The sequence below is a fragment of the Hippocampus zosterae genome, chromosome 9, assembly GCF_025434085.1.
Source record: "Hippocampus zosterae strain Florida chromosome 9, ASM2543408v3, whole genome shotgun sequence".
NCBI lineage: Eukaryota > Metazoa > Chordata > Actinopteri > Syngnathiformes > Syngnathidae > Hippocampus > Hippocampus zosterae.
The window spans coordinates 12064395-12090397 of record NC_067459.1 but is presented as its reverse complement, the minus strand read 5'-3'; the positions used below and the strand labels follow the sequence as shown (position 1 = coordinate 12090397).

The window sequence follows — 26003 nt, the reverse complement described above, 5'->3', positions numbered from 1 at the left end:
AATTTAGTTGTGTGATTCTAAATGTTCTTCAAAAACGAGCATGAAAAAATTGCTTCAGCTCATAATTGTAGATGTGGAAAAGTGAGAATCATTATTTTAATTTTTTTGGGACGGCCATAAACATTTTCTCCATGCCTGTCATGTCAGTGATGATAGATCAAGGTCTATAATCTGTATTTTTTACCTTTTCACACCGCTTACTGTTCATGGACTTCTACCGATCTTTCTTTTTCTCTCTCTGTCTCTCTCTGATGTGACTTCATTTTATACTTAGTCACTGGGAATTTCATAGCTCCCATAATATATTCTAATGCCATTTTTTTCTTTTTGCATAATAATGATGCTTCGGACAAAAATGGGTCTTTTATAGAAGAAATAAGGGGGGGATAAGGAATGATTTCTATGTCTCTTGAAGCTGAAATATATTATACTAAACCAACTCAAATAATGCTTCTTGTGTTTTTCTGTCGACAATGTTCCAGCGTTTATGGATTATTAAAGTACATTTTAGTACATTTTCATGATATTGGTCATGTATTTTTGTGAATTAAACTTTTAACCAAAGTGCTTTGGTTACAGGTTGGTCTTTTTAAATCCCTCGTAATCCTATTTTAAGCATGTACAATCGAACCCTGATTTAACGGATTTAGAAGGGGGAAGAGGTCCTCTTTGAGCCATTTGTTGTTTACGGTAATTGTCGAAAAGAAAGCCATCAAAAAGCGCCAGGAAATTTTGCACACAGATGAGCCATCTGAACAAAAATACCGCAGTTTTAATCGAGGTTAATTTTTGTAAGTTTCAAGGTTTGGGTCCGGGAAACTGTTCGCTCCTACACTAAGGTGACCCAGCCAAAGAAAAAAAAAAATGGCGGAGAAACCTTTCCTGGCATTTGATTTTCACAAAAATGTCATTTCTTTTTAGGTTGCAAAAAAAAAAAAAAACACATTCTTCCCACTCACCCACCTGTCCTCCCTCATTAGAGGTGTTCCTATTGTTATGGCCAAGATGGTGTTTGTGTGCGTTGGACTGCAGGTGCGCGCTCGTGGGAGTGATGCTGGGAAGTGCGGAAACTCCCTTCACATTCCCATGACTGATTGAGATTAAAAAAAAAAAAAAAGTCGCACAGCCTTCCTCCTCAGCCAGTCCAGGCTCCTGTGACCATGTTCCGGCGATGCTGGCCCTTTTTTCTGCTGCTGCTGGGTGAGTCACGTTCTTTAAAAATTAAAATAAAATGTATTATTGCTTATAATATGCATGACGTATTTGTTTTTAAAAAGTGTTTCCATTGATGTAAAGTCAATTTTTAGTGGGCCCAATAGCTGTCTATTATGAGCATACTAGTAATAAATGAGCTACAGATACAATACACGTTGGGGTTAGACATTTTTATTACATTTCCCGATGTGGAATTGATCGATTCCTGGAATTTTTTTTTGTATTTTTTTTCTTCAACGAATGAAGTTGTTGAATGAATAGCAACAAGTGGATACATCAGGTTAATTGTAACTTCTGCCATCTGGAAAAGCATTTTTGTTCTGCTTGTCATATGTTGGTGGCAATGAACAAAGATAATATACCTTAGAGATGTTTAACCAATGCTGGTGGGCCACAGTTTTTCATCACCCCTACACTGAGAAGACGTAGGACCTTTTAAATCAGGAAAAATTTTGTTTTTTTTCTTGAAACAATGTATAGCAGAGTATCATAAGATAATTTAGATTCTCAGATGCACAATATAAAAGATTAATTCCCAAATACGAAGGCTTTGAATAAAAAAAGAAAACCCAACATCCTGTGGGAGGGTTTTCCCCTCCAGTGCAAAGGGCTCTGTTGCATAAAAATTACCAATCAAAGATGGCAAAAAAAAAAACTGCTGAAGAGCAAGCCAACATTCAGGGCAAGAGCTGATTTTTTTTTTGGTACATTTTCACAAAAATCAACTCATTCAGAAATTTTGATATTAATATTTGTCATGCGTGTCTTCTAAAATCCTCAAATTAATGGGCTGGCTAACTCACCTGTGTGAACACAGTGCAATAGAGGAGGACACTGAAGTTCATTCCGAATGCATCCCCTCTGCATCATCAACATCACCACCGCCCGTCACAGGAGCCGCTTCTCCAAGCCATCATACGTATTGAATACAGAGCTTAAAACGAACTGTCAACGGTTCTATAGTCAACATTTTCATTTTGAACAATTACGTTCGTCGTCCTTTTGACCCTCCGAAGTCTTACTCCCGGTCTCTCTTCCCAGAATGCATCTGTCCTTGTATCTCCAGCCCCTTGTCGGATGAGAGGAGGCAGTGCGCCTTCCAGGTCAAAGCACAGAACCAGAAGTACCTGGCGGCGGGCAATGTGAGCGACTCTATTCAGGTGTGCGAGCGCACGCGTTGCTGCGTGGGGTACTTCCTCATGGTCCAGGGACAGCTGGAGGTTGACACTCTTGGTAAGAAGACTTTTTGCATTTGACTGGCATTTTCTTCATCAATATTCCTTTTTCAATTCTAGTGGCCAAGTCACAAAATCACAGACAACATCTGAGTATAAGGAGTTTTAGTGACACACTGAAAAGTAAATATTAAAGTCAAAGTTTTTTTTAAATTTATATTATGAAAAAAAGTGATAGGGTGGTATATTTTTGAAATAGTATAGCATATTAATTAAGAATATTAATTTAAGAGGATAGAGAGGGACTGAACAATTTTGAAAAATAATCAAATTGAGATCCCCTTTCCCCAATATTATGATTTCCATTTAATATGCGATTATTTTTATGTATTTATTAATCTTCTTCTCTTGTATTTTATGACACACAAGCACAAAATGAATTTGTATTCTAATAAACTACCCAATTTATTAAACATAAATATTTTGGAGTTTTATATAAACCCAGTGAATTTGGGATGTTGTTTTAAACATAAATAAAAATAGAATGTAATGATTTGCGAATCTTGTTCACGGGCCTCTCGGCCCGCAGTGTTATTCTTTATCTTATTCATGCCATCTTCCGTTCAAGCTTGCGATGTGACTGAAAAATCTTGCCCTGATGCCACCTGCAAGGCGCAGCACCGCTTCAACAACCGGCTGGTGAAGTGTGTGTGCAACACGCACCTCTGTAACAAGAAACTCACCTGGAGCGCGTCATCGGAAGAGCCAGGGCCCACTGACTCCGCGGGTATGACTTCATGACTTTTAACACTCCCCAAAAAATACAAGGCATCAGAAAACACTAAAATCGCCATATTTCCCGAAATAGTGGTCATCCACTTTCTACAGTTCCTCAGATGAGCTCAAGTGAGGAATCTTACCTCGTTTCTCTGCGTCGCATTAGCCATCTTGGGGCTATGTGACTCATCTTTCACATGACATAAAATGCAATACTGAATCTCTAACATTGTAAACATTGTATACCTTTGTCCAAATAAAGGCCAGAGAATATTGTGAACATTCTCCTTGATACTGGCACTTGTATTTTGTCTTTGTAGACAAAACTTGGCTCATCATTGTTTCCGCTGTGTTGGTCATGTGCCTGGTGATTGCGGCAGTGCGTTGGAAATGTCTCTCGCTACACAAAGGTAACTCCAATTTTGAGAGGCAATTTTTTTTTTGCAGGTTAATTCCACAGATCTAATTTGAGAGTTTTATTAACTCATTCACTCTCAAAGACGTATTTAGATGTCTTTTCAGACGCCACACATTTAATCCCAGCTCCTCATTTTATAGGGACTGTACTTGAAAAGGGTCTGAAAATGGCATCTAAATACGTCTTTGGGAGTGAATGAGTTAAACAATACAACAAACAGTTTTTATATAATCTTTCTTTATTTCACATTTTGCATAGCCGCTGTACTTTCTTGCCCAGAAACAAACATGTGAAGCAACATTTATCCATAAAATGGAATAAATTTTCAACAGAAGATCAAAAACGATGGCTACGTGTCAATTTTAGGGTTAGCAATTAGCACGCCCTCTCCGTCTTTCCTCATCACCCGTTTTGTGAGAACGATACTTGTGTGGAAGTTATTCACTGCCCCGTAGGCGATGATTACTGACTTTAGGAGCAACTCCGCAACATTTTTAGTCACAATAGTAGCCAGCCAAAGCTCGTTACTAGCTAGCATAAGTAACACAGAGCTTAGTCGTTAAGCGACCGGTGTGGCTCCATCCCAGGGAAGCATTTTGGGGAACCGTCTTGCTGGTTGATTCTCAGGTTTGTTAACTGCGATGCATAACCGCTTCTTTGGAGCCGTGTATGGTATCTCACCCCTACACACGGCTTTTGTTGAGCCTTGCAACTGTTACTTTGTCCACAGGGTTGACCTTGGTGCTTATCGGAGCCGTCATGCTCTCTTCAAGCACCGGAGCTCGTCCTAGTTCCTCAAATAACAGTTGCAATACAGTAGATTCTATGTCCCAATGAGTAGTTGGCTGGGAATGTTGTATCCATGTCTACAAATTTGGAAGGACACTGTCGAAAAGGCTGGACAAGTGTGGGTATTGAAAGTATCCAAGCGGGTCTCCCGGTTCCAAAACAAGTGTGAGGGTGTCATGCTTTCTGACCCGGTCACAGTTTGGATTTAGGGTTTGCAGATCCTAGTTTTAATCCAGTCTTACAGTTTCACAAGAGGGTCGAGGTTTCAAATCAAGGTTTGAAGACCTTCCATTCCATCTTTCTTTTGTCATCCTTCCTCCCTTTCTGACTTCTTTTCATGCCATCCTTTGACTGTTCCTACGTCTTTCTTCTTGTCATTCTACCGTTCTTACGTAGATCATTGGGTCCTTCCTTCTTTCCTTACATATTTTTGTGTCATCCCTCGTTTCTTTCCATTGTCCCACCTTGCTTGAGTCTTTTTATATTACTCTCTTCCTTCTGTCATGCTTCCTTCCTTCCCTCCTTTCAATCGGTCCTTCATACTTTGCTCCGTTCTTTCCTTCATCCTTTTTTTCTACCCTTGTCTCTTCCTCTACATTTTATACGTCATTCTCTTCTTCTGTCCTTACATCCTTTCATGCACCCTTGTTGCCTTCCTTCCATCCTTCCTTTCTCCCGAGCTACGTTAGCTAGTAATGAGCTTCGGCTGGCTACTATTGTGACTAAACATGTTGCGGAGTCACTCCTAAAGTGAGTAATCATCGCCTCCGGGGCAGTGAATAACCTCCACTTCTCACAAGTGTCGTTCTCACAAAACGGATGATGAGGAAAGACAGAGAAGGCATGCTAATTGCTAACCATAAGATTGACACGTAGCCACTCTACATTTTACATTTTACTTTTATTTTGCTGATAGAGGAGAACACACAAGCTACCCTTCACGTCGCTCCACTGAGTTCTTGCCAAACGCAAAAGTCCCAGATTGATGTCACTGATGTTCAACTGCAGCAGGTAAGCTATTTAAAAAGCTAAACTGTTAAAAATCTTGCCTCAAAATACATCTATCTTTTCTCTTAGATTGTGGCCCGTGGGCATTTTGCCACGGTGTGGCGAGGAATGTACCAAGGATCGACGGTGGCCGTTAAAGTCTACCCTGCTGCCGCTCAGCATGCGTTCAGCTCCGAGAAGGAAGTCTACGGTCTCCCGCTGATGAGGCACGCCGGGATCATCAGCTTCCTGGGTACCGGGAGAAGGTCGGAAGACGGCAGCTGGCTCCTATTTCTGCAGTTGGCAGAATATGTGAGTGTCAAAATGGAATCAAATAAATATAAATACTTGCTATTTAAAAATAGTGCTATTCCAGGCAATGTATGCTCTATAGCAGTAGTTCTTAACCTGGGTTCGATCGAACCTCTGCCATAGAGGTTAAGACACAGCCGACTCAACATGTAAATTAGTTATGACACGCCCGCTTGGCCATCACTGGCTGCAGATGATCACATGACATTGCTTGTCCAATCAGCGCTGCGGGAAATTAATTCACTTAGTAGTAAACATGTGACTCTCCCGATAGTACGTCGTACCAAAAAATAAATAAAAAGATACTTATCTCTTGAAATTTTATTTACTTTTTTCAGTTTTTAATAAATGTGTTTTTTATATCTTGAATTTGCAATAAATATACAGATATAGATATTTATTTTTCACAAATAAAGGGCTCGGTGAATGTGCATATTAATTGGTTGGGTTTGGTACCTTCTAAGAAGGTTAAGAACCACTGCTCTATAGGTTTTAAGTCTGAAGATGACTCGTTTGTTATTGGTTGTTCAGTGAGTTAGTGAGTATGTTTCTTCAGGTGCACTCATGCAACAGAGACCATTTTTCATATCCATACACATAGTTGACTGTTCTTTGACAAAATATTTGTTTCACTAACTTTCAGGGCTCTTTGCACTCGTTTCTGAGTCAGAACACCAACAGCTGGCCCTCGTCACTCAAGTTGTGCCTCTCTTTATCACAAGGACTCTCCTATCTCCACTCGTATCTGCTCACAAAAGGTATTAGGCTGCAATCGTCACGGCTTTTTCCAAATTTTAATTCATTTTGGTGTTGTGGCCTTTTCCGTTTATTTTACTTTTTTCTGCTGTTCGTCTTTTTTTTTCAGAGGGCCACAAGCCGCCCGTGGCCCACAGAGACCTCAGCAGCTTCAATGTGCTCGTCCGGGCAGATGGCACCTGTGCCCTGTGTGATTTTGGTAGCGCTATCATCCTGTGCTCGTGCTCAAGTCATCGCCAAATGGGAAATCTACTGGTGAGTACTCTATTAATCTGTTATGCTAGGCTGTCACTCAGTCTTGATGCCACCTTTCTGTTCATCCACAGAGTCCAAGCCAGGCAGCATGCACCCTGTGCTACATGCCCCCCGAGATTCTGGAGGGTTCTGTGTACCAATTCAGCAGCTGCTTTCTGCATGGGGACGTCTACGCTTTGAGTTTGGTGTTGTGGGAGATATGCATGCGCTGTTCTGACTTGTTTGAAGGTAACAAATTTATTACTGTACGGACACGCTTTAGAGCTTTTGAGATTGCACATTGCCTCACGTCTGAAGCGACAAGATCGGAATGTGTGACTGGACCTTGACGCTGGCCTCTTTTTTTACGTCATCCTTTTACTCCGCTACATTAGCAGGAAGCGGGATTGAAATGTTTTCTCTTGGAAGCTGCAACAACTGGCGTTCCCACATTCTTAAAGTTTGTAACTGTCATAGAAAGTGGACTTGAACAAACAGTTTGCATGTAACGTAAACAAAACGCCAATTTTGTTCTACCGGATGTTGCGCACCTAATTCACTCAAAGGCTCAGGGGGCATAGGAATAAGGTGGATCGCGGTTGTCCTCGTTCGGGTCGCAGGTGAGTTGAGGCTTGTCCAAGCTGACCTTGGGTGAGAGAAGCGAGTTACAGCCTGGACTGGCCGGCCCTGCAATGCCCTAGTTTTGACACTCATACAAAATGTGACCATCAAAACATCCCTGTGGTCTACATGGATACATCCTCACCTCTCTATCTTATTGAAGTACTGAATGTCGGATAATGGATGGATGTTTGGATGTCAGAAGACAAAATTGAGAAAACCCATCACCGTAGCAGATTTCCTCACCACTAGACATGGGCCAGTAGAAGAGCTATTGTGTCCCTCTGCAGATGGTGCCGTGCCACAACACCTCCTCCCTTATGAGCGTGAGCTGGGAGCCCACATGACCCGGGAGAGTCTCACCTCCCATGTGTCTCACATGGAAAAAAGACCCTCCATCCCTGAGCATTGGCAGCAGCTGAGACAGGTATGTTTTCCTCAAGCAACCATAAATTGATGGTTTTGGAAAGAGTAAAAACAGCAAATGACTTTTGGGCCCCATCTCAGGCACCAGCGCTTCAAGATCTATTGACAGAATGCTGGGACGTGGACCCAGATGCCCGGCTGACTGCTCAGTGTGTCGTGGACAGATTAGTCTCCCTTGAGTCGTATTCTTTAGTATGACACTTGTTTTAACAGCCTGTCTATGTGAGTTAAAAAAAGTGTATTTTTCACAATTGAAAACAGTCTCAAGGTATCTTAAATATCAATGACTAAATATTATTCATTAAGAAATGTGTTTAATGATGTCACGTGCTTACATGAATTCTCTTAGCCTCAGTTTCTGCACCATACAGGGATGATAATGGTTTCCTTTTATATTTATGTTCACTCTTTGTGTGCAGCACTTTGTTACTGTTGTGGTTGTTTTTGTGGTCTATAAACAAAGTTGAGTTGAGATTGGAACGTCTCCAATGAAGCTGTGCAACTCTATGTACACACTCACTTGCTTCTGTGTTGAAAATGGCAGCTCTTCACCCAGCCTAGCTTCTAAGTCATGACAGAGAAAGTCACTGTTAACTTCTAAGATGACTCACATTTTTTTACGGGAAGCATCGTAACAGTATGTGCAACTATGTTCGCGTGCGTTTTCCCATTGGCACGTGACATCTAAAGTATCACTAGAATAAACACCTGTGCTGTGGAGACTTCAACCCTACTCCCCACTCTTATGCAGCAGGTTCACATTATGTATGTAACAAGAAGGAATAAAGCTTTATTATAAAATATTTGTTTATATTTATGTGATTATTTTGTGATTGTTTTATATATTGTACAACAATTTGCTAGACCTGTGGTGGTTAGTTATTGAGAAACCTAACTCAGTTGAATTATCACCATTTTGAAAGGCAGAACTCCCGTTTTCAGAGCATTTTCTCCACTGAGCACGAAAAGATTGCCGTTAATTAGTCAGTTAGCGAGCTATTTCATTAACTTACGAGCTTGATCGTTGCAAAACACGCCGGACTTACCAATTTGTATTTGATCATTTTATAGTTGTGATCTATAAGTACGTATTTAGCGTGGGTTTGTGATTAGGCGTGTTCTGATTGACACACAATTCAGTTTACGTCGCCACTTAAGGACTTGACTTCGTTGCAAACGGATGGACTGCTTATATTATAGCCCCCTTGTAATTAGCCATATGATTTACTTAGTTATCATACTCATTATAACACTAAGATTTAGCGAACCGTGTTTCCACCAAGCCTGAAAAAGTTGTGAATTAGCTTGTTCGCTAGCAGCGAGTCGCTACACTTACTATAGAATACAGGCACTCATTTATCGCTGAATTTACAGTTGTTTTTAAATGTAATGGTTTTGTGTTTGTAGGTTACATTTGTTTTTCGTAAAAATATTGTATATAAAAATATTGTAATTGAATAATTGCTTGACAGTGATACGTGACCGTTTTACTTACGTTTCACGTACGTATAGTCACTTACGGAACTCCGTCGTAAACTGAGAATCCCATACATTGCTTGGGCAAGTGCACCTGTCGTGCACAGTGATTGGAATCTCCAGTCCTCCTCCATTCACATTTAATAGGAGCAAACAATAGCTGTGTTTACGTGTGGAAATACTTCACTTTTTTATGTTTATTTGTTCCATCACGTGTAAAAGTGAAGCATAGTGCGTGCGAGTTAAAGGCTGGGCGCGGCTTGCTTTTCCTGCGCATGTTTCTTTTCAGTTGCTGACTGCTCGTCAATGCGGAAGACAAAAAATAGGAGCGTCCCACCGACGAAACAAGCAAGGGTAAACTTTGGGATCACTTCATACTTACAAAATGCTCACTTCAAATTCTTAACAATATGGGTTTGTACCCAAAAATCGAAATTGAATCGTCAAGGTGTTGGGATTAATGACCGTCGTCGTAGTCGGTGTTGATGACGTCTAACATGGATTGTTGATTTTACTCGACAATTCGGACACGAAAATACTATTCCATTGTTTTTTAACTAAAAGACTGAGTTCACTGACCAAAAAGGATGACACATTATCGGTTGTTATAATTGTAATTGTTTGTATAATCGGTTGTCTGGTAAACAGCAAATATTAATAAGAGATGGTTTTATGTGTCCCCCCCCCCCAAAAAAAAACGTATTTTATACATTTTTTCCGCGAATTTTTCTTTTTATGTATTTGTATGTTGTCTTTTTTATTTTTAACTATATTTTGGACCCTTTTTAAAAACCTATTCTAGAATGTTCTCTTGTTTTTTATTTAAATTTTTATTGTCATGTTTTTTCACCTTTTTAAAACATTTTTGTATTTTGTCTTTTTAAACAAATTATTTTTGTTTTTCTTTTTTAAATGTATTTTATGTTATTACTTTTATTATTGTTTTTCTTTTTATATTTCTCTTTTCTAGGCATTCTTTATTCAATACAAAATTAATTTTTTTAATGTATTCTTTTTTGACCTTTTACATTTTTTTACCATCTAAATTTTGCTTTTAGTTTTCTTAGTGTGTATCAATTTATATTTATAAATGTGTTAGTATATTTTATGTTCGGGTAACTTTTTTTACTGCTTATTGATTTTTACATAGAGGAAACGGTTAACAGTTAATTTGAATCTGATATCCAATGAAATATTAATCTGTTACTTTTTTCCTCTCCATGTCTTTCTGAAACTTTCAGTAACACCTGAAGTGTAACCATGTGGCCAAATCAAGGTTTGCAAACATGTTTTTCTTTAGCTGGGTACAAAGTAGTGAGTGGCAACATTGACTGTTTCAATACTTGTGTATTTATATCAGGTCCATCCAACCCAGCCTTCCCTCCTGGCTACAACCCCGCATACCCCTCCGTCCCACCCGCAGGAGCCTTCCCCCAGCCCCCGCATCAACAGTTTTTACCTGTCCAGTATCCAGCGGGTGTCAACCCGGCCATGATACCCAAAGCACCCTCGGGTGCGATGCCATACCCTGGTGTTCCAATGCCACACTCCTACCCTGTGGCACCCGGTGGGTATCCGGTTGCCCCCATTGGAGGCGTCCAAGCCGGTGTGTACCCACATTCCCCCAAAGGTCACCACCATAAAACAAAGGGCCAGCACCAGAAAAAAGGCCACCACTACCATGGCGGGGTCAACCCCCTCAATCCCTTAAGCGGGGTTGTAGGTGGGGGCCTGGCTGGCATGGCCATGGGAATGGTGGGACATAAATCCCACAAGAAGTTGAAGAAGGGGAAGAAACTAAAGAAGGTGCACAAGATGCATGGGCACCACAAACATGGCGGCAAGGTGAGATTGGCACCACTCTCACACCATGCATCCAATCTTGAAATAGAGAAGAGAAGTAGTTCTCAAACTTTTTACACCAAATACCACATTGAAAAAGCAAAATTTTTTGTACTGTATTTTCAATTTTAAAAATTAATGGCGGATCGGGTAAAAGAAATGGAATTAAGTGGGGCATTGAGAAAAATCCAGTGAATAAATCATGCTTTTGTTGGCAGTCTATGAATGCACTGTCAAAAGTGAAATTATGTAGAGTGAACCTTCGCTATTTTCATGACATTGTAACTGTGCTCTGCCGCGCATAATCATAGATCCACAAATAATTGCCCCCGCCCCAAAAAAGGGTGGGGGTAGTAATTGCATATAGATGTCAAAAGACAGTCGGACCACCTGTAGGACCCCCTCACTGGGTCAGCAATTCATACATTTTAAATGGATACTGATTATTTTTTTCCTCCCCGTAGTCCTCCAGTAGCAGCAGCAGCAGTAGTAGCAGCAGCAGTGACTCCGACTGAGGCCATCATTCAATGTATATCGTGTACCCTATTACCACCACACGATTATAACATGGATAACTGCTAAATGGCATTATAGCAATAAAAAAATTATCCGGGATTTCGATGTATATACTATAAACCTCCATGGAAATATAAAGGGGCAAGCTGTTAAAAGATTATTCATGAATACTTCAACAAGATTTGTGGAGTAATGCGGGTCACTATTTTACGGGCTGTGTTTTGTATTTTTCGAGAAGTCTATCTCAAGGCATGTTAGCGCTAACATGTTAGTTACTGATTGTCATATCACTGTTTTGAAATGAATCCATGAAAACAATCTTTAATTTGGTGATCGCCTACAATAAATATATAAAAAGCTGCATATGTCTCATCAATGCTATTAAACGCTACATATACATCTCAGTAAATTATATTATTGTGGAATCATTCATTTATATTTGTAAAGTAGTTGGATTATTTCTACAATAATTGTTAGACTCCTAATCTTCTTTGGGTTTTTGGCCTGTGGGATGAATTTTAACATGATGTGTATTGATATTTTTTTGTCAATTTTTTTAAAGAATAATCTCAACATACTGTATGTAGTGCACAAATCAAAAGCCCTGTTTTTGTTCCCTGTGCGAGTGTGCAAAGTGTGTCCTAGTTTTCTTTTGCTGTTTTCGTAGATGCAAGATATTAAAAAGCGCCGTTTGTGCCGTTGTGGGAGTTGAAACTGCCAACTTACTTCCCGGCCAATGGAAGCAGATCATCACTCCTAATGCCTTATATAATGATTAAGAGGGCGCTGCATGCTGTTGCCATATTCATGAATGAAATACAATTACATCCACCACACATGGTGAACGGGGTTTAGAATCTATCTGACTGCACCTCGATCAAATCCACCTGAGCCACAACTTTGACCAGCTTTTAGTTGGTGTAAAGATTAGTCTACTTTCTGCCACCAAATTGTCAAGTTCGCCGACTGCGTGTCAAAGTAAACGCCCTCGGTTTGCCGGAATGCCAATTTGGCACGGTGCGGTCTGTGAAAATTCCGAAGGATTGCACCTGCACGAAAATCAAGGTATGCCAGGTTTACCCCTTCGCTACTGGTACTTGCGGTGTCTATGAAAATATTTTTTCTCCAATTAGTTTTTAAATGAATTGTGTCGTTACGTATTTTTGAATCGTTTTTACGATTTCATTTTTATGATTAATTTTTAATGTTAATGTTAGTCTATTGGTGTCATCGACATACGTAATGTAAGAATAAATGTCTGGCTTCTGTGTTAGCTTTTATAGACAATCAGAGTTGCGATGCATACATAGCTGATTTTTATGTGTATTCTGAACGTCTGACAGCAACTCAAAATGTGAAATTTTTGGAGTACTATTTCTCCGCATAGCGCCTCTCAAATGTGTGTCATTTTTTCTTTAGTCGTTGTTAGGAGTCATCTGAACATACGTAAGTGCAAGAATTTTTAAAAAATTATGTGAGGAGCTTTGGCATAACTTTTACGAATGTACATGAACGTGTCAACACAACTTGTTTCCCCCTACATTTGTTAAAATTTATATTATTTGTGTGTTTTCTATTTTCTAGTCGTGCGGAAATGTTTTGTTATTATACGGTACAGTATATTTACATATATAAAAATATCCCTCCTCCATATTGGGCGGGTCGCAAACGGGATGTGGGCTCGGCTTGGGTGAAAGGGGAAAGGGGAAAGGTCGGAGTTCGCCATGTTGTTGTCTTTGTGTAAAGGAGTGAAGCTCGGTCTCACATCGCTCTTCCCTCTTCCCCCGAGTCCTCTCTAAACTCTTCCCCCCCTGGGTTTCTACCCTCCCGAACCTCTCCCCTTATACCCTCATAACCCCAACCCACCCCCGGTCACCTTCCAGCGCGCGAACCGGGTAAGTTCGGTCTCCGACTTCAGATGTTTTCGTTGGCAGTGTTGTGGTCCGAAGAAGCGGTAAGAAATCGCGCTTTAGCTTAGCTTAACAACGTGTAGGCCTCAGTGGCCGCGGTGAGTGCGCCGTCTAAAATTAGCTTTGTTAGCTTAGCTAGCCACCGGAAACGTCAAGCGTGGCGCTTCTTTACAGCGCAAATTACCTTTTGTTTGAACCAGATTTATATGAATAGCGTATAGTTTGACGTGGTTGTCGTCTATTGTGAAGCATAATGTCACTGCGTTGAATAAAATAGAAGTTGGGAGTTAGCATTGCTACCTATCGTGCGCATGCCCCCCCCCCCCCCCCCCACACACACTTAGAAGCCTAAAAAATGAACACCTCTCCAAATGCTACTACTCCATTCTGAAGTAAACGCCCAGAACCCATTTAGGAGACGTGTAAGTTGTTTAATCATCAATTTGGAGACTTACGTTTCAATAAGGTGTTTTTTAAATAGGTTTATTGAGGTGGGTGGGAAACGCCGACTTGGCACGATGTTAATGATGACGAAACGGTTAGCCGGCTAGCGATGTTGGCCGTTTGATCGCTTTTCCCCTTTTTACTCAACAAACGCTTTTAACTATATTTGCGCAGCCTCGGTTCTGTTGTCTATGTTGTCACCCTAAAGTAAAATAAATACATTTGGAGGCGTGCTTGTGAGTCTTTTGCGGTTGCTTTCTACGTTAGCGTATGCCTTAACTTTGGAAAGCCTTTCCAGCATTTCTTCGATATCCTTTAAAATACAATTGGCAGGTACACGATTTGACCTCACTAGTAAGCCACCACAGCACACGAGTAGAATGACTGCGTTTTACTATTTACTACAATCTTACTAGCGAAGCAAAACTGCAACTAGTACTACCCGTGAGGAGCCGGATGTTAACAAGTTGAAATGTCGACTTTACAGCCATGTGGGTATCTCTTGATCCATCTTAAGTAGTGATAGGCTAGTACTGATACTAGGCTTCAATACTTGACTTATTTCTGATATCAGGTATATGTACTCATGAAGGCTGTTGATACAAACCGCCGAAATGGTATTATCGAATATCCCAAATATTAAGGTACGCAGTCTGGTGTGCTCTTTGCACTTACTTGTAAGACAATTCAGCATGCTTGTTAATGTGTTACTAGTTATGTTTTTGTCAATTTGTAGAATTTTATCATGTCATGAGTGATACTAGTAGTAAGCAGAGCAGTTATCTACTAGTGCACAGCTTTGCCTCAGTAGTAACATGTAGTTGTCCCAATAGTATGCCAACGTTTCAGTACATTGAATAGATGTTGAAATGGCTTCGAAACTCTTTGTCCTTACCACTAAGACAATTCAAACGGACTGTTTTTGCTTTCACCACCATATTACATTTCTGAACATTAGTACACATACAGCACATTTGACAATAAAGTTGTATCCAATCCAAAGTTAGTAGGACAAAAATTCTAGTGGGCATTTTGGTGCTACCAATTGGGTCGTGGAGGATACCAGTTTGTGACACATTTATACTATACTATACACCCATCCACTTTATAATTCACAAGTTTGTGGGCATGCTGGAGCCTATCCCAGCTGTCTTGGGGCAGTCAGCAGGGTACACCCTACACTGGTTGCCAGCCAGTCACAGGGCATACATAGACGAACAACCATCTGCGCTCACAATCACACCTAAAGCTAATTTAGAGTGTTCTATTAACCTGCCATGCTTGTTTTTGGAATGTGGGAGGAAACCGGACAACCCAGAGAAACCCCACGCACGTACAGCGAGAACATACAAACCTCACACAGGAAGTCCTCACACCGGACTTGCTCAGTGGTCGACCACAGTGCCGGTACATACATACGATTGGGGTGTAACAGATGTACGAGTACTGAACAGTAATTTCCTTCTCCGTTTGGATGCACTCTAGTAGTGGACAAATATTTCTAATTGAAAGGCCAAGGGATGCAGTAGGACATTAACAAGCAGGATAACTTAACTTTTAACTTAATTTTTAATTTTTATGACTACTCCCACTCTTGACTTACGAAACCTTTTACTATATCTTTAGCTGTCCACTTACTGTACTTTATGTGAGCATTTTCATGTCAACATATTGCGCTCTCTCCCTCCAGATCATCTCAGTGACCAAAGAGCCCCCGCCCCTACCCCCACAAGTTTACCACAGAAGTCTCACCCACAGCAGCTGCAGCTATGGACTCCGGTGTGATTGAAGGAGGGCTCAATGTCACCCTTACCATTAGGCTGCTCATGCACGGCAAGGTGAGTTGTGTCATTTTTCGCCTGAATGACCCCCTTCTCAACCTCCGGGGACTGATGTGATGAGTCATGGTATTGACGTGGTACAGTTGAGTACTGCTACACAAGAAACGTGTAGCTGTGATATCCTGACAGTGGAACCTGAACGTGTGCACAATTCGAAATTTAATGGCCGCCATAGGGCTACAACCATTAATGAACTAAAATAATTCTCAGCCTCAAAGCTTGGCAGAGATCATTTTTCCACATGGACTAATGCTACTGCAGACACATGCATCACTCTGGACATAGCGGGAGAGGGATAGACACAATAAGATGATCAGCAGAACACCAGATTTTGAAAAATGTTCAGAAGTTTTTGGGCTAAAATGGTGTGTGTAATGGATGTGAAATGAATTATGCTGCTCATATTTTACTGAGTTGCTCAAACCTTTCCTACGACACACTCATTTCCATTTCTTGTGCAGTGGAGTCAAAATTAATCACTTATCAAATTAATCGGAACACCGGCAGAAAATTTAAATGTCGCTTGTTGAGGCTCACTTACAAGCCACTGTAAGTCAAAGAAAAAGCCAATTGCGTGCGTAGATTTTTATCGTGTGATTTTTGCTGAAATGAGGTCTTACTTGGTCAGGTGGGTGTCTCGCAAAAGGATTCATGCATCTTGAGGGGTGAAGTTTTCATGTTCATTTTAAAATCTGCGCCATTTGATTCAGAACTATTTAAACAAAATGTATATTTTCCCCAAAATCTGCCAAAGCTCATGGATATTGTTTTGTCATTTCAGGAAGTTGGCAGCATCATTGGAAAGGTAAGGTGTCACAGAAGACAATTACACAAAAATGTGTCTCCCCGGTACTAAACATGACTTATTTGTCCTGCTTTTTAGAAAGGCGAATCTGTGAAGAAGATGAGAGAAGAGGTGCCTTCCCTTCATGTCCTCTCCTGCAAATAATCACAACGGGGCGCTTTTTATTGCCAAGCGGTTGTTTTTCATGTCCCGGTTTGTGATTTTTCCACACAGAGCGGCGCACGCATCAACATCTCTGAGGGCAACTGTCCCGAGAGGATCATCACTCTGGCAGGGCCAACCATCGCCATTTTCAAGGCCTTCTCCATGATCATTGATAAACTGGAAGAGGTGTGTCACCACTGAATCTTGGATGGACAACCATAAATCTGTGTTTCCCAACCTAATAACCGATTCAAGGCGCACTACTGAACAAAAATGCCGCATTTGAAGTATATGCCAATATCCTGCACCCCTCACAATAATATTGGTTTGTATTTGTAATTATTGGATCTTCTGCTTTTGAGTGGAAGAGCCATTTCATTGTACATGTCTTTGTATGTCACTGGCATGGATAGGCAACTATATTTATATTGCTAATAGCAAAAATCCACGTATAATTGATGCTTATTAGAACACATTGCAGGGAAAACGTATTTTGTAGTCAAGACAACATTTTCAGACCAAGTGACCAAATTGTTCCCTCAGGACATCACCAGCTCGATGACAAACAGCACAGCCACCAGCAAGCCCCCAGTGACCCTCCGCATCGTGGTGCCCGCCAGCCAGTGCGGCTCGCTCATTGGCAAAGGTGGCTGCAAGATTAAAGAAATCCGAGAGGTGCGCATCCTCCTTTAGAAGCCAAACAAAAGCAGATGCCGGCGCTCCTCCCCCACCCCTCCACTGCACCCACCTCACCTACTTCCCTTTGATTTGTTGTGCTGTCAGTCAACCAGTGCTCAGGTCCAAGTGGCAGGTGACATGCTGCCCAACTCCACGGAGCGCGCCATCAGCATAGCTGGCACGCCCCAGTCGATCATTGAGTGCGTCAAGCAGATCTGTGTTGTCATGCTCGAGGTAAGCAGGAACCTACATAAGAACCGCGTTTGCTACTCCCTTTGGTTTCAACAACCTCATGTTGATGTTCAACAACATCCTTTGCAACAGATTTTTTTGTTGCTCATCGTCTGATGTTGCAAACTGGACCGATTCAAAATCACTGACAAAACATTGCATCTTTTGTAAACTAGTTCCTCTCTGTTCTATGCCATGTTGTCAGCGTTAACGGTGGCAAACCAGCCTAACAATACTAATCCAAAAAAAAGCAAATTTACAGGTTGTACAAGAACCAGTGGATGAAAAATGTACTCGCACTGGCTCAAATTTTAGGGGCAAAATGTAAACATTTACGGGCAGTTTGGAGCCTTGGTACCAACACGTAAAATTAAATTAGATTATTCGTTACTTGATTCTAATGTGGGTATCGCCAAGTATGGGTCAGGTGGCAGTCCTCGTGTTGTAATGAATTCAGATTATGTATACTGTATATCAGTTTGTTTCCAAAAATGTGTGAACAATTGGAGTTAATTGTTGTTTGGGGCATTTCCTTTATTTGTACAAACATACTTTTTATAACCCTATTAATTTTACTTTCTCATTCGCGTATAAACAATCAATGCAGGTACGCTGTTTGTTGTGTGGACTTTATTTTTACAAATATACTATATGGTGTATTAATGAAACTCGTGCCAACAGGGGGAGGGCGTTTTTCAAATAAAATATACAGTATATTTGAATGAACTTAGGGAAACTGTTATCTTTTGTTGTGAGACCTTTAATTGTTTCATATAGACGCATCCGATGATGAATTGGCATGCAGAAGGCCACAATTTGAGGAAACGGTGTTAATAGCAGCTCGAGGTGTCATCGTTACGAGTTTTGTCCCGCACTTATTTCTCAGCTGAGGTTGTGCTCATGCATCTGTCTTGGGTGTCCCTTTCAGTCCCCCCCGAAAGGCGTCACGATTCCCTACCGACCCAAACCTTCAGGATCTCCTGTTATCTTTGCAGGTGGACAGGTACGTCACACGTATTTGCTTATTTTGAGACGTCATAGGTCGATGTGTTTGTGTACAAATCTGAGAAATAAGCTCCTCTTTTCTCTGGCTTTCCTCAATTTCCCTTTCATGTCACTAAAGATGTTTCCTTTGCAAGAAATGTGGAGACTTTGGACGGGACTTGTTGTTGCTGATTTTTTTTTTTTAGTAGCTTGAGCCGACGTCCGATGCAAGGCCTGTGAAAGTTGTGTTCTCATTTGTTTCAGGCGTATGCCGTGCAAGGACAGCATGCCATTCCACAACCAGATGTAAGTGAAGTTTCCGCCTGTGCCAGAGACCGCCCCTTTTGTGCTTGTTTGACAGAAATGGAAATTTTTTGTTGCTCGATGTTGACTTTGCTAATGTTGATTCAGTTCCTCTAATGGCTGCCAGTTCCTTTTAGTCAAGCTAAGTGAGTGACAGCTCGTCAAGCAAACTGAATTGTGCTTGCCAAAAATTGGCTAACCGGATCGGCATCTTCATTGAAAGGGTTTTTTTTTTTTGTTTTTGACTCGGGGGTTAGAGCACAAATCATCTGTTTTTAGCATGGTTTTAGCGGTACCAAGGTGACTCCACTTCCATCCATTTTCTATAAATCTTGATATCTTCAGCCTCTTTTACAACAAGATCAGATGTTAAAAAAAAATAAATTATATATACAATTTGTTCTTCGCGCCTTTTTTTTTGGTTTGCTTTATAAAATACAATAAAATGCACTTTTCTATAGTGCCAAACTATCACTATTGGCACAGACCACCCAAAGTGGTATATTGTTGCTACATAGTATCGTGTAATTAGATGACCCCTGATTGGTGCTAGCATCTGCTGTGACTAATCAAGTCCTTTCTGCCATTCATTCGTACTCAAGACACAGTCACACCTTTTGTTTACTGGTGCGGCCCCCAAAGGCGACGATACCGAATCGATTTTTTACCACCACATCCTTTGACGGCGATATGTGTAAAACAGAACAGCAACTGCACAATTTTTGACAGGCAGAAACCGTTGCCAATCAGATCGTGACGTGCAATAGCGCCACCTACTTGAATGCGGGGTGTTTGCTTTCCTGAATGTGTTAGTCGTGGTTTTTGCTAGAGTTAACATTCACGTTGGTAGATTTGACTGTCTGAAATGGTCCAGTCCAGTGTGCGTCCAACATTTGTTTGTTCGGGTTTGTCCAGACTCTCCACTGGTCCATCAATGACCATCTTCTGCTCGACTGCTTACCCTGTCCTTTAAATAATCCCATGTTTCCCCTTGACTTGATTTTCTTTTGCCTACCTACCTCAAGCATCCTTCCCCTTTTAATCGTCCTGAGATGCTCCTCTTTAAATGCTTATGTCACAGTGAAGTGAGGGAATATTGTTTGCTGGACACTGTAGGTACACCCACACGCACGCTATGAAAACTGTTGTCAAAATTTCTGCATTCTCAACCGTTGGATTTACACACCGGGTCCAAATGCCGAACTCCCAAATTAATGGCACATATTGTTGATTTCAATTGACAAACGCTGTTTGAAAGTGTTTACAGCAAGAGAACATGTGAAAGCTCAAATTCGATGTATACCGCAACGCTTCGTATCCCAGTTGTGACACTAAAAATCTGAATTGTCACCTGAACGCTGGAGTAAAAATGGCCTGATATGGTCATGATGGGTTTTGATTGACACCTCGGAGGGTTCAGCTGGGGTTTTTTTTGTTTTTGTTTTTCTGTACTCCACTGCAATTTACGTCCCTCCCTTAAGATGTGTTATTTGTATGTTTTGAACTGACTTTGATTTGTGTCGTTTTCTTCCCCTTTTCACTCCTTGTTTTCCCTCCAATCTTCTTCCTTCTCCTCCTCCTCTCTCCCCCTCTCACAGTCTTCCTCTGCTGCTATCTCTCCACAGCTCACCAAACTTCACCAGCTGGCTATGCAGCAGAGCCCCTTCCCCATTGCACACAGCAACCAGGGATTCACCGGTATGTGCTGTAAAATGGACATCTGGATCCCAATGTGCTGCAATTTATCATCTTTTTAAAAAATAATTTCTTGAAGGAATTGACGCTTCCGCTCAAACCAGTTCTAATGAGATGAAAATTCCAAACGAGGTAAGCTTCCTTCCAAAAATTTGGGGATGTGGGTGCCTTTAAGTAGTTCTCGGCTAAGCTCCTCCTCCTCTTCAGCTTATTGGCTGCATCATCGGCCGCCAGGGCGCTAAGATCAACGAGATCAGACAAATGTCGGGCGCCCAGATCAAGATTGCAAACCCGGTGGATGGTTCCACCGATCGACAGGTGACCATCACGGGCTCGCCTGCTAGCATCAGCTTGGCAGAATACCTCATCAATGCCAGGTCAGTACGCACGACCACATGTCAGTCAATTGAAGTGAAAACCAAATGAAGACCAAGCAAACATTAACATTCAGTTCGGTACGGACTAAAGTTCCCACGATCGGCTTTGGAGGAAAATTAACAACTACAATGTTAGGGGCGGAGAGGCCCACTGCGAATAGCGAAAACCTGCATGTAGTTGGCATTCCCCTTAAAAAGGTTTATCATTCCCCGTCGATGAACATGATGTTGGTCGTTTCATTACATTGGTTTGTGGTCTGACTAAGTGAAGCTCCTTCCCTCACTTCATAGTTTCTTTGCACCAAAATATGCCCTAAGATGGCCCAAAAGCAAGACTTTTACGTTTGACTGGGATATTACACAAATAACTGAGGATATGTTGTCGCCCCCTAAAATACACAGTAGGTCACAAAAATTGTTTTTAATACGGACTAATATTACTGCAATCGCACATACCACTCCAGATAGAAACGAACTGGCTCAATGACGGTTAGCCAGGATGAGGGAGTGCCTGAAAGACAAAGTGTACGGGTTGGATCATTTTCACAAAATGATGAAGTGTAAAACAAAACTTGTGCAGTATAACAGCATGCCTAGGTGGTAGCACAAGGTAATGTATTAAAGTTAGCTAATTTTAATAAACAAACGGTAAAGAAATTAAAATCTAATACCCAGGCGGCACATGAATGCGCAAACATGCTAACCTGAGCTAATGGCCAACAACTCTTGTTCACTAATGCATGTCACTCATCCTGCCACGGGCCCCCTTTTAAAGCCACACAAATTCATCGCCAGAGATACTACAGTGAAGAAAGCAATACACTTCAGGTGGAATTTGAATAATGAAAAATATATTTGATCCGTAGGTGGTGGTTACATAATCTGTGGCGACGTGAACTGTACTGCTTGGTGGACATGCAAGATGCCGCAATTATTAACTAATGCGCTGTTGGCTCTTGTCCACTGTCCCAACAAAAAACATGGATCTACATTTTGAGTGAACAAAACCCCCTGTGTAAATATTAGTTCTATTAGTATTCATAAGAATTTATGACATAATATAAATTGGATTATAGTGAGAAGATTCCATTAATAAAGTCGTATAAGAATTCATAGAATCAATAAATATGAATTATTTGCTTTGTGGAAAATGCACAACATTTGGATTTCACATGCACTTTATTGGACAACAATATACCAGCATGTACCAGAGCGTGCCCAGCTCTTTATTGGCCCGCAGCCTTGTTTTGATCAACTTGACACGCTCACATTTCACGGTCCCATTCCCGGGGAGGAAGAAAAAAAAAATCACAACTTCCCTTCCTCTGCCATTTGCCCACCGACCAGCCTGCCCTGTGACCCATCCCGACTGTGTTCTCCCTCTTTCTCTCTCCTTGTCTGTTTTTCTACAGTGTAGAGTCCTCTAAACCTCCTCCTCCTCCCTCCTCCTCCTCCTCTTCCTCCTCCTTGAACCCCGAACCGAGCAGCCCGTGCCCTTCCTCCACCTCTACTACTACTACCACTGCTACTGCTACTAGCACCTCCTCTGCTTCCTCCTCCTGTGTGGTGCCCCCCTCAGCCTCCATCCCTCTGTCCTTGTTACCTCCTGGGCCTCCTCCTTCTTCCTCCTCCACATCCTCCTCCGACCCCTCACCTGCCTGTGTGTCCAGTCTCCTCACACTCAAGCCCCTGCCTCTGCTGGCCCTCCATGTTGTCAGCGGGGCCGCCAATTCTGAGCCCAAAATGGCCCCCGAGCTGGGCTCCAAGTCCAAGCGGCGACGGCTCTCCCCTTACTAGCACATCCACTATCTACGCTTGCTTTGGCCACGTGTACTTAACACACACACACACTATACTTAAACCACACACACGTACACCACACCATGTTGCAAGGTTTCTGGTAAGTTCACAGTAAATTTCCATGGGAAGATATGCGCAGCCATTTTTGAATTAATTGGAAATTGAGTCATTTAATGCAAAGGTATCATTCCATCGCTGCCATTGGGCGGAATCCTCATAGTTCCAAATCATTTACCTGAATTTTGCAACCCAACATGCAGGCACACACAAACGCACACACGCAGTTTGCTGCCATATAACTATTGCCTGTCAAGTGTGATTATTATTATTACTATTGAGTTTTGCATGCAGCGCGGATGTGGCCGCTGAAGCCGTTTTTCCTCTTTATGTGTGTAAGCTGTGCTCAGGTAGCGGCTCTTTCTCCTCAGATGATGTCATGCTTGCGCCAATTTGATTTGTTTTGACATCACCGTGGTGACTGCGAGTGCTTTTTTTTTCTCCCCCCCCCCCCCCCATGTACATAAAGGAGCTTTAGTCCTCGCTCAGGTATACACACCACAAATTAAAGTTGAGCTTTGACATTTTTTGGGGGGTGTTTTTAGTGAACCTAATTTCTATGATTGAAATTAAAGTCTGTATTCCTAACCATTAGTCCACTGGCCGCCGTTTGCGAATTTCTTTCTTTCAGGTTCAGTGTGTGTGTGCATGCATGCGTGTACGTATAAATATCAACAAATTGGTGGGTCTGTGAAACTGGAACCTTTTATGTAGGGGCTTTACTGCTCTAACTCTCTGTCTTCTGTTGAGCTCCGAAGCGCACTTTCCGAAGTGGTGTTGCATGAGTTGAAGCCTGCTCTTGTGGGGTTGGACCCGGTGTTGCACTAGAAACACAATAAGGGACCGCCCCTTTTCTGTCCATATTAGATTTTGACCATTCTGAACAATGACTTTTCTCTATTTATGCACTTAATTTAAATTGGCAAAAAGTAGTTACCCCCTCTCGCTCTCAGCAGCTCATAAATACACAAACCGCTGGAAAATACCACATAATAAAAATTAAAAAATTGAACCCCACTCAAGATGCCAAACAAATGCTTTTTCCCATAGGAAATAATTCATTTGTTCCAGGACTTGTTTTGGCTAACATTTTAAACATTGTCGTAGATAAAGTGTAAAAAGGGGAGTAAGCCAATGTCCATTGAAACTACATTAAAGTAAAACTGCTCACCTTTTGAAGATGCCTGCCACATAATGGAGAATGAACAGGAAGATGTTGCTTGGGTATTTACCATTACTGCACATGCGTTTGTGCCTGGTCCACCAGGGGGCAGTATATTACATAGATATACCGCATGTAAATTTCAGGCATCAATTTTTTGTACATGTCACATTGAAGCACTGGTATTCCTTTGCAAGAAAAACGTGTCTAGTCATCACTCGGTGGCGCTATGTAGAATAAATTATCCTATAGATGTCTCACTAAACGCACATATTTAGTGAGGGTTTTTTTGGGGGGGGGGGGATGCATGTGCAGGGGTGTTATTCAGCATTCCTCCTCCTGTGGCGAAACAAATATTAAATGCTAATTTTAATGCCCCACCCTCTTCATATAGTATTTTGAAAACTCATATTTGTCCCCCTGTTGTCCTCGGTCTTAAGATGATACAGTATAGCCAAAGTTTGAAATCATTCGTATGAATCCTCTAGACAGGGGTGCCCAGTAGCCCACAGACTTGTTGCCAAGCGTGTCGGGGAAAATGGAAAAAACAAAGAAGACGCCTCTCCATACATGTTTTTTTGGGGGGGGGTGCGTGTGGATTAAAAAAAAGTATCATGATACCATATTGCCTTTACACAAGTCGTTCGAATCGATCCGAATTTCATGTCCGTCCTGGAGCAAAGCCTAGGCCCTCATTGTTCACTACTGGAACTCGTGGCACAAAACAAAAACAATCCTGGCAGAATGAAAATGGCGTTGGTCTCCAACCATACATTGTGTGTGTATTTGTCCCGCTCCAGGCTTTCCTCGGAGGCCACCGGACTGGCAGCCAACTGATGAGACTCCCAGTCTGCACTACATCTCACCCCCACCAACAACAACAAAAAAAGCTATATTACACCTATATAACACCTTTTTCTTCCTTTGTTAGCATCACTTCATCCACAGCCTCCGTGATTATTTATTTTTTTTGTTTTTGTTTTAGTCCACCCCTAAACTAGGATTTTAATACCCCATTTTTTTGAGAGATGGGGTTTTAAATCAGTTGAGTTTTTTTTAAATATTAGTCTTGAATCCCCTTTTGCAACTTTCATGTTTCAGTGCTGCCGTAAGGAAAGGTTTAGATTTAGTTGTGTACAGCGTAGATTTCTTTGAAAGAAAAAAAAGACACAAATAAAGGATCAAAAAGAAGAATAGAGTCACTCTTTTTATTCCCCTAAAATATATATTTTGTTACACATCAGAGAGTAGCTATACGCGTACACTCGGTCACTGATACGATACGTTGTAGACGTTACCTTTTGTTGTCATTCCCCTCCTTGGATCACGTTTAATTTTTTTGCTGGGATGGGGAGGTGTTTTTTGTCCGGGTTTTTTGAGGGGAACGCTTTTTTGTTGTAAAAACTGCTATATACTTAAAAAAGTTGGAATATTTGTTTTAAATGGAAGTATTTTTTTTAACTACCAAAGGATGGCAGAGAGGGGAGGGACACTGGCAAACACGTGTATGAGGCTATTACGAAGAAAACAAAATGAAGGCAAAGAAAGGGGTTGTGAGCTAGCGCGAGTTAGCTGCTCTTTGCTTTGCTAATTTAATTGATTTTTTTTTTAAATTGTTATTATTTGCAAGAAAAAGGACGTTTGTGCACGTTTTTCCTTTTCTGAGACTAGATATTGGGTGCCACAAATTTGTTTAAAAAAAAGTGAAATAAAAATGTGAAATGCTCTAAACACACTGACTGGGCTTGTTGTCCTTAATATTATATATAGATGGCTTGTGAAATGTCTTCGTTGGACACTAATGCAGTAAAAGAAGAAAAAAAGTAAATGGTCTAAACACGCTCATCCAATCTTGCAGTCCCTGGACTGTGATGCACTAAAACATTGTTTTCCAACCATTATAAAGCCAAGGCATGTCGGAAAATAAAATTGCACAATACAGAGCAAAACGGCTCATAAGAAGGCATACATAGGTTAATTTTATATCTCCTGTTACCTAGTGGAAGATTTGATTGTTCTGCCTGTTAT

At 41.3% G+C, this 26003-nt stretch overlaps 4 protein-coding genes across 11 annotated transcripts in view; 3 read left to right on the top strand and 1 right to left on the bottom strand.

The window, feature by feature from the left end:
• The window catches only part of LOC127607401 (PRELI domain containing protein 3B-like), a 157842-nt gene that overhangs the window by 112031 nt on the left and 19808 nt on the right, over nt 1–26003 (bottom strand). The gene's annotated exons all lie outside the window — the stretch shown is intronic.
• LOC127607392 (anti-Muellerian hormone type-2 receptor-like) lies at nt 722–8513 on the top strand. 2 transcript variants are annotated; one of them, XM_052075645.1, is made up of 11 exons: nt 722–1200; nt 2257–2448; nt 3019–3177; nt 3488–3577; nt 5291–5385; nt 5452–5673; nt 6317–6431; nt 6539–6684; nt 6756–6912; nt 7575–7711; nt 7792–8513. In XM_052075645.1, exons 1-11 carry the CDS (start codon nt 1161–1163, stop codon nt 7906–7908), a joined length of 1470 nt encoding a protein of 489 aa, XP_051931605.1. In that variant the 5' UTR covers nt 722–1160; the 3' UTR covers nt 7909–8513. The 2 variants fall into 2 exon arrangements, with proteins under 2 accessions (XP_051931605.1, XP_051931606.1); XM_052075646.1 differs by lacking the exon at nt 3019–3177.
• prr13 (proline rich 13) lies at nt 9275–11904 on the top strand. Its single transcript, XM_052075671.1, has 4 exons — nt 9275–9540; nt 10428–10462; nt 10547–11031; nt 11493–11904. The coding sequence occupies exons 2-4, from the start codon at nt 10447–10449 to the stop codon at nt 11541–11543; spliced, it is 552 nt and encodes a 183-aa protein (XP_051931631.1). The 5' UTR covers nt 9275–9540; nt 10428–10446; the 3' UTR covers nt 11544–11904.
• Nucleotides 13221–25710, top strand: LOC127607395 (poly(rC)-binding protein 2). 7 transcript variants are annotated; one of them, XM_052075653.1, is made up of 13 exons: nt 13222–13439; nt 15589–15736; nt 16521–16544; nt 16623–16655; nt 16758–16874; nt 17232–17363; nt 17472–17600; nt 18526–18600; nt 18846–18887; nt 20510–20582; nt 20659–20711; nt 20787–20956; nt 22369–23407. In XM_052075653.1, the coding sequence occupies exons 2-13, from the start codon at nt 15668–15670 to the stop codon at nt 22751–22753; spliced, it is 1302 nt and encodes a 433-aa protein (XP_051931613.1). In that variant the 5' UTR covers nt 13222–13439; nt 15589–15667; the 3' UTR covers nt 22754–23407. The 7 variants fall into 7 exon arrangements, with proteins under 7 accessions (XP_051931615.1, XP_051931613.1, XP_051931614.1 ...); XM_052075652.1 differs by having other exon boundaries at nt 13223–13439; nt 20483–20582; XM_052075658.1 differs by lacking the exon at nt 22369–23407 and adding an exon at nt 24776–25710 and having other exon boundaries at nt 13229–13439.